The sequence below is a fragment of the Abramis brama genome (genome assembly GCF_963993115.1).
Source record: "Abramis brama genome assembly, chromosome: 24".
In the NCBI taxonomy this organism is placed as follows: Eukaryota; Metazoa; Chordata; class Actinopteri; order Cypriniformes; family Leuciscidae; genus Abramis; species Abramis brama.
The window spans coordinates 22,980,854-22,989,652 of record NC_139986.1 but is presented as its reverse complement, the minus strand read 5'-3'; the positions used below and the strand labels follow the sequence as shown (position 1 = coordinate 22,989,652).

At 36.3% G+C, this 8,799-nt stretch overlaps 1 protein-coding gene across 2 annotated transcripts; it reads left to right on the top strand.

The window, feature by feature from the left end:
• Positions 1-121: 121 nt before the first annotated feature.
• hccsb (holocytochrome c synthase b) lies at positions 122-4,867 on the top strand. 2 transcript variants are annotated; one of them, XM_084103327.1, is made up of 7 exons: positions 122-202; positions 1,214-1,348; positions 1,436-1,590; positions 1,683-1,831; positions 2,830-2,949; positions 3,746-3,832; positions 3,925-4,867. In XM_084103327.1, exons 2-7 carry the CDS (start codon positions 1,228-1,230, stop codon positions 4,121-4,123), a joined length of 831 nt encoding a protein of 276 aa, XP_083959453.1. In that variant the 5' UTR covers positions 122-202; positions 1,214-1,227; the 3' UTR covers positions 4,124-4,867. The 2 variants fall into 2 exon arrangements, with proteins under 2 accessions (XP_083959453.1, XP_083959454.1); XM_084103328.1 differs by having other exon boundaries at positions 132-202; positions 1,194-1,348.
• The last annotated feature ends 3,932 nt before the right edge of the window (positions 4,868-8,799 follow it).

Sequence of the window (8,799 nt, the reverse complement as noted above, 5' to 3'; positions counted from 1 at the left end):
ATATGTTCCATGAAAAAAAAATGTTAAATGAATAAATAAAACGTTTTCCTCTTTAAAAAGTGTATCATGGACATTGACTAATTAATATTCATGAGCTACGTCTTCGTCCCGCCCCGCGCGCATTGCATGCTGGGTGAAACGGAAGTAGTGGTGCACGTTGACATTGCAGAGCGTCCGAGCCACACATAAGAGCCACAGAAAGGTGAGTTATGCTCTCACATATGTAGACCTTCAGGAATCGAGATTGTTATGTGAAGATATTTAAAAAGCTGGTTGTTATAATGGAGTTTGTAGTGGAATATGTGATTTGGTATTCAGTTATATTGTTACATGACTGTATGGATGATGTTATACAACTTATTTTGTAACTCTTACATTTTAGGATTTGTCTCTTAAAGATCACTTTTAAGAATAGTGAAAGGTGTAATAGTTCACCCGTAACAACATTGTAATATTGTTTTGAATGTGTATGACAGAATATTTACGATGTTATTTTACAAACTATGAAATTGAGTGGTGACCAGCTCCAAAAATGACAATAAAAAGCACTATAAATAATGGTTCATACCATTTATGCCATATATTCCAAGTCATCTGAAACATTATGATAGCTTTGCATGAGGGATATATATTTTGCCCATATTCAAATATGACACATCAAACTCTCACGTGAGGTTTGACATAAATTATTCCAAATGTCACTTCTTTTCATAACTAAAAACAACATATTAAAACCCCACAAATTAGACTTAAGAGCAGAAGATTGAATATGATCAAATTGACTATTGTATGGAAACTATGGTCTTTTTTTTGTCATAAGAAAGTATACAGCTGTGGAACAACATGAGTATGAATAAACAATTAATTTAATTTGCGTGTACATGTTTGTGAACTATTCCATTAAAGGTATAGTTCACCTAAAAATAAAAAAATTCTGTCATCATTTACTCACCCTCAAGTTGAATTTATGAATTTATTTCTTCTGCCAAACACAAAAGAAGATACTTTGAAGAATGTGGGTACTCAAACAGTTGATGGACCCCATTGACTTCCATAGTGTTAAAAAAATAAATACTATGGAAGTCAATGTGAACTGTCCCTTTAACATCATTCAGCAATAGGCTATATTTTTAAATATTTAAAGTCATGTGATATAGATTTTGAACAGCATAACACAAGTAATGATGCGACAGGGTGTCCTTGATCTCTTCAGCACTGGTGTTTGTCATGGGTGCATCCGTATCCAGTCTTGCCCCCGATATCCGGGCAGAGTCTGCAATGTCAGCGGCTCATTTTGGTGGGGCGACCCCACCCCCTGGGTGTCCCATGCATCAAGAGATCCCTAAAAGTGAGTCATACTCCATCTGTTATCATGAGCTGTATATCAGAGGACTGTATGTAGGCTAATAATTTGTAATGTGCAATATAAACCCAGGCTCTCCTCCTCCTGAGTGCCCGATGCATCAGGCTCAGACGTCTCCGTCGACTTCGGAGACGACTCCGGCCAGCCCAGCACACCAGGAGAGAGCGTATGAGTTTGTCGAATGTCCCATGAGAGCTTCTGAAGGAGCCGTCGATCCCACAAATATGGTGAGATGGGCACTTCCCTGAATAAGATGATGCTCTTTTTGATTTTTGTTTGTGGCTTATGTGTGTTAATGTTGCTTTTCTGTGTACCACAGATGCCCCCTCCAAACCAGCTGCCCGCCCCGGACCAGCCATTCCCTTTGTCCATCAACAGAGAGGAGTCTAAAATCCCTCGAGCAGGCTCGGAACAGAACTGGGTCTATCCTTCTGAACAGATGTTCTGGAATGCCATGCTGCGGAAGGGGTGAGTTTCGGCGTGCTGTACTATGTACAAAAGTATAGCTTTTATAAAGATTCCTAAATCCATGTTTTACAACCAGATACATTCTGGTCATGATTTGGAGAACTGATATGTCATTTGGCTTAGTTTCAGGAAGTCTGTGAGTGCTGTAACTTGATTACCCAGATAGAAAATATTGTACATTATTCTCCAATGTCAAGAAAGAGACAACAACAGTGGTTTTGCATGAGCTAGGGCGTATGCATGCACTACCGTTCAAATGTTTGGGGTCAGTAAGATTTATTCTAATGTTATAATGTTAGAAGTCTCTTATGCTTATATAAAATTATAACACAATGCTGCATTTATTTGATGAAATATACAGTAAAACTGTAATAATGTGAAATATTATTATAATTTAAAATGACTGTTTTCTATTTTATTATATTTTAAAATATTAGTTTAATTTATTTAAAATAAGTAGTTAATTGGGATTGCAAAGCTGCCTTTAGTCCAGTATTCAGTGTCATCACATAATCCTTAAGAAATTATTCTAATAATCTATCACTTTTGATCAATTTAATACATCCTTGCTGAATAATAATAAAAAAATAAAAAAATAAAAAAATATATATATATATTTTTTTTTTATTCATAAATTATTAAATAAAAACATACTTTTTTATTTACTAAAAAGTTTTAAAATTTTATATATATATATATATATATATATATATATATATATATATATATATATATATATATATATATATATGTATATATATGTATGTGTGTGTGTGTGTGTAAAATAAAAAAAAATAATAACCAACAATAACAACAGCCGTCATGAGTGTGCCTATGATTCTTTAAAAATGCTGTCTATGTAGGGAGCACACTAAGTTTTGGAACATAACTATTGTTTAAGGTACTTTGCAGACAAGACATGCTCATGCTCTTTTTTTTTTTTGTGTTGTTGTCATGAATTACTGTTAATAGCTCATTGCTATTTGTTGTTTTGCTAGGTGGCGCTGGAAGGATGACAGTCTTGATCCCAAAGACATGTCCAATATAATCAAGATCCACAATCGTAACAACGATCAAGCCTGGCAGGAAATCCTGAAGTGGGAAGCCCTTCATGCCAGGTGACTGCAACACAACTCTCATTTCCACATGATCAGTGACTGAAATCACTTTACTGTATGATTCAGAGAGCAAAGTGTTTTTTTTTGTTTTTTTTTAAAGAAGTTAATACATTTATTCAGCAAGGAAGCATTCAACTGATCAATAGAGACACTAAAGACATTTATAATTTTACAAAAGATTTCAACTTTCATCAAAGAATCTTAAAAAAATAAATCACAGGAATAAATTATATTTCAAAATATTAAAATAGAAAACTACGGAAGCTTGTTTGTGGCACAGAATAGAAAATAAAAAAGATAATTATGAATTTTTAATCACACAATTCAGACTTAATAACTCACAATTCCAAGTGTGAATTTCACAATTCTGACTTTGTATAAACTCTGAATTGTGAGGAAAAAAGTCAATTAATTTTTTTTTATTCCATGGCGGAAACGAGTTTCCATAGAAAAGGGATTTTAAATAATTAAAATATTTAACAATATCAGTGTTTTTGCAGTAGTTTTGATCAAACAAATGCAGCCTTGGTGAGTATAACAGACTTTGTGTTGTACTACAATGTGTTCCAATGCAGTTTTTATATTGTTAACACAAATAAAAGCTGCATCATCACCTCTGCCGCCCTGTTGCTGCCAGATAAACGAGGTGATAATATTGTGTTATTCGCCTTCTGTTTGTCATTTGATGGTCACTGGCAGTGTGATCTGCTTTGTTTTTACAAACTGCCAAGTATGCAAGAATGATCATAGCGCCCTAGACTACTGTTAGTTTCAAACACATGTTTGTTTCTGGCAGCGAGTGTCCATGCGGTCCATCTCTGAAGAGATTCGGGGGCAAAGCCAAAGAGTTTTCACCCAGAGCCAGAATACGTCACTGGATGGGGTGAGATATAAAAGTGAATCCCAAAGGATCTTTCTCATGTTGTTTAATACACTGCAGAGTGCTTGATTTCTCTCTGCTAACTTTCTCTGTAGATATGAATTGCCGTTCGACCGACACGATTGGATTGTAGATCGGTGCGGAAAGGAAGTCCGCTATGTCATTGACTACTACGACGGGGACATCGATAAAGACACCTACCAGTTCTCCATCCTGGACGTGCGTCCGGCCATCGATTCTATGGGGGCCGTCTGGGATCGGATGAAGGTTGCCTGGTGGCGCTGGACATCGTAGAATCCATCCCAACACAGTTTTAACACCACTATAAGACATTGGTACCAAAATACTAGAAATTCTACGTTCTCTGAGATTGGTTGCTGCTCAACTTTCTTTGAGTTCTGACTTTAACATGAATCCTTGCAAGTTATTGCACATTGAGAAAAGTGCAGGTTGTTAATATCCTCTGCTGGAGAGCAAAATAAATCAGTGTTTTGTTTTGTTTTCTGCTGATGAAGTTTCTGAATTCATCGTTGGCAATCATCTCTTTTTCTACTTTTTGAGTGATGGTTATTTAATTGAAAGCTCGCTATCTGATCTTACCCAGAGGTCAAACATATCTACTGGCTGTTTTTCTCTTTCAAAGGCTAGTTATTGAGTGTTTTAGTTCATATGCAGAGCGATTGGCAGCTGTTAGTGTTTGTAGCTTGGCGAAACGGTTTGGTGGTCTTTGCTCATGAATTGATATGATGAATCATATAAAATAGTGGCTTTTTTTATTAAAAGCTCATGTTCAGCTCTTCCATATTCATCCTGCTATGAAGTTCAGTTTTAAAATGATGTCATTTCTCATACCTAATGTTATTTATTTTGCGCAAACTGCTTTTTTGTCTGTGTGTATGCTAATGTGTTGTTGACTGTGCTCTTTGAGTGAGTGTTCCTGAAAAAAGAAAATCTCTAAATACAATTTGTAACCCATTTCTATTGTTTTAAATCTGACCTTTACCAACAATTCCAAGAAGTAAATCAACAGTGTTCAAATACACGTTTCTCATAGTTTTGTTTGGGTGTCTGCTCTTCATTTCTGCCACTTTCCAGATCACACCGGCAGGTGGTGCACTTTCCTCAGAAAATGGTGGTTTAATACTGATAATTTCCAAAGTCACCTATGATTTATAGGAGTTAAGGATACTATTTAACTAACTATTTAACTTTTTTTTAAGCTTCCTATGAAATAATCATGAACCTATGGTTTGTTTGTGGAGTTCACCGAAATTTAGGTCAGTCAGTCAGCTTCACGTGCTATCTGAAATTTCCTACTTCCCACTTCTCAAGTCGCGGTTACGAGTTCATCTCATTCAATGAACTTTGTTGTCGGAAAGAACAAGAACCATGGAGGGCAGGTTTATTCAATACGCCATTTTAATTAATTATTTTGATATCAAGTATCACATTGCATTTTTGCATGGTGCGACTCTACTAGTGTCACTGGATAATTTATATTTATTTAAATATGATGCACTTGCATTTTTTACGTCTATCTTTAAATAATACTCTAGCTGAACTACTAACATTTACACTGGTTTCACGGACAGGAGACTAAAATGCATGTTTGAGCTGTTTTAACTGAAAGCAACTTGCACGCACATTCTTGTGCGAAGTGACATTGTTTTGTCTCAAGATCCACAGCAGTGATGAGGCATGTTTATAACATTTACTTAAATGTCCTTATTGAACTAAGGCCTAATCCTGTCTTAATCTTATTTGTGAAACAGAACCATAGTGTGTTTAAGTCAGTGTATGTAAAAAGCCCTTAATTTGGACCAGGGGCGTAATTTGTGGGGGGGTTGGGGGGGAGATAACCCCCCCAATATTTAAATCTATGCATTACAACCCCCCCCAATATTTATACCATGATTACATGAAAAGGAGGCATACCCAAACTTCAACCCCCCCAATGTTCAAACCAAATCTACGCCCTTGATTTGGACCCTTTTGGCTTTCTGTAGTCCAATGTGTATTGCACACTGACAGTTTTATATTACAATGAGTCATTTTTAAGTTGGTTTAGGGGTTAGCATGATGCTACATTGAGCATTTCTGAGATAAGTAGTTAGATTTGCCAATGCCTAAAACTACAGGCTTCTAATCTAGACTGGATTAAAATATATATGTGACCACATTTAGAATTATATTAAAAAGGTAAAAGAACACACAATATTTTTTTCCCAGAAGTTATTATTGTTAGTTGTGCTTTTGCACCTGGTATTACATACCTCCTTGAATCCTTTGCCCATAGTATACAGATAGAAACAAAAACAGCAGCTTCAGATGATGCCACTTGGTGTTTAACAGTATATTTACCCTAAAGGTGATTAAGTCAATCCTGTGAGAGCTTTTTGAAGCCCCAAGAGGAGAAGCAGAGGTTCCTCATATCTGTGAGTAGGTGTGGGAAAGAAATCTACACTCGCGGCCCAGAATAACCTCATCCTCTGGGGTAAGTTTCCATCTCTCCGTCCTTTACAGATGGGAATCTGACTTTGCTGAGTTTTAAGAGCAGTTTTAATTGTGACTGATCTCTCAGCAGTCCAGCGTTTTTAGACTATGATTATGCTATATTTTCGGGTCCATTGAGTTCATTTTGCCGGCCTGGTCTTTTGAATAATGTATGTGTGGCGACAAAGATACTGTATGTTTGTATTTGTTTTTTTTGTCAGGGCTTCTGTTTGGCAGGGAACCAGACAAGCCCCTTGTAGTGCACAGAACAGATATACAAACAGCCCGTGGCAGTCGAGTCTGGCGGGGGATTCAAACCCCCTGCAATCCCTCCAGTCTGTTTCATTTACATACCAAAAGATGCCCAGCTGTGCCAAGTACCAGGCCTTGTCTATATTGCAGAACTGTAACATTAACTATGGGAAGGAGTAACAGTTGGAAAGTTTCTAGCTAGCGGGTCAGTGGTGGTCCTGACCTGACATGGACGTTCAGATGTTGGCCGATGTGTTTGCTATTGTATTGATTGCAAATGCTGATGATGTTGGAAAAAGCTTGTGGTTTGCCGATTCCATCTCACTTACTGTATTTTAAAGGCTAAGTTATGACGAGCTTGTCTAAAAGTGACCAGTTAGAAGATAAATGCATGAAGCCTAAGTTCATCGTATAGAGCGTTTGTGTGTCTCTTCAGAAAATTTGGACTAAACCGCTCAATTCATATGGATTAGTTTTACGATCTCTTTATGAACTTTTCTAAGGGTCAAAGTGGTAGTTGCGTAGCTGTCAATGGAGGCTCTCAGATTTCATCAAAAAGATCTTTATTTGTGTTCCGAAGATGAACGAAAGTCATGAGGGTGGTTAATGACAGAATTCAAATTTTTGGGTGTACTGTTCCTTTAAGCCTTGTCTGTGAAACCAGGCATATTTGTAGGCTATTGAATCTTTAGGCCGCACTTAAAAATGTATAAATGTCATTGAATTATATAAATCCATGTGGCATTTTTTGGAAGGAAGGATAGTGCAAGCACACTTTCATTCATGCATTTTTAAGTGGCATAAGTGTCGAAATTGGTTTTAGGGTCACTGCATATTTATACAAAATATGTATCTGCCCTATCTGGAGCAGTGAGAAAAGCTGTCACAGTGAATCCATATAATGTTGTGTCTTCTCCCCAGTTTTAGTGAAATTGCTTGTTTATCAGCAACTGTTTTAAATGCAAATCCCATGCATGATTTGCATCTGGACCACTTCTCCCACACACTTCACCATAAACACACATCAGTAAAAACACACACACACACACACACACACACACTGAATAGGTAATTGTGCTCTTCTACATGATAATAATAAAGAAAAGAGCATTATGCTAAAACAAAATGAATGCACGCAGAGTGTTTAAGGGCTGTCAGTCTGGGGCCTACAACAGGAAGACAAGAGTCCCATAGGAAGCTTTACTGCACTTAAGAGTTTTATTTGAAAGTAAAATGCAGTAACCATGGAGACAATTTTATGACACCCCACTACCATTTTGTACAATCAGTGTGAGTTTATTCTGCACACATCATGCATTTTGTTTTGCAGTTATATTATACATCAGGGTTTTTTTTATTTTTTTTTCAATTACAGTTCTCAGTAAAGGTTTCAGTAGTGAAACAATGCTTATTTCAAGAATTTCAGGAAAATTAATTGTACATTTTTTAAGTTGGCAGCCATAATACCTTTCAAAAGTAATAATATACCTTGTCAAAATAACAATAAATCCTAAATAGTCTCTCTGCTGATTTATACAATATAAAACTAGGTACAATTTATTCAATTCTAATTTATTTAGAGCTTATTTAAATAGTTCCAAAGCAGATTAAAACGAAACGGATCAACAGCTAAAAATACTAAACTTAATAAACTGTAGTGGCCAAAAGTAATGTCTGGCATAGAAAAATGTACATCTTGTAACAAGCGTATTGTGGAGTTAATAGTTTTATTTTGGATATTGCAAATGAATGAAACATGCCAAATTGTGCAGACATAATTTGTTGGCCAGGATGTCATACAAAGAAATGATATACACGTGCAAAAACAAGAGAGAACCAACAAAATATTAAAAACCAATAACCCCTCTGGACACACACACATACTTGTTATTTCGTCTGTTTACATCTTGTATTTGAAGTGTGTAGCAAAACAATATTTATGGTGCTTATAGAGGTGTGATTGTGAAGGCTTTAACTCTGTGACTTATTTTTTCTCATTTGCTTTGCCCAAAATGTGTCAATTTCCTCTAGCCGAATACGTGCGGTTCCATGCAACAAGGAAAAAGCAAGGCCCCAGAATTAGAAAAAAGAAATTTATCCTTGACACGAGAAAGTTTGGGAGGTCTTTAAGGCGTTTACAACATCAAGTCGGTCCGAGCAGCCCTTAGGCTGCAGAAATCCAAAGACGTCAACATTCAACATCCAGTCTGACTTCCTCACCTCAG

Coding starts and splice junctions, on each gene's coding strand:
- hccsb (XM_084103327.1), top strand. CDS start 1,228: ATGGGTGCATCCGTATCCAGTCTTGCCCCCGATATCCGGGCAGAGTCT. Junction 1,349..1,435: donor GCATCAAGAGATCCCTAAAA/GTGAGTCATACT, acceptor ATATAAACCCAG/GCTCTCCTCCTCCTGAGTGC. Junction 2,950..3,745: donor TGGGAAGCCCTTCATGCCAG/GTGACTGCAACA, acceptor TGTTTCTGGCAG/CGAGTGTCCATGCGGTCCAT.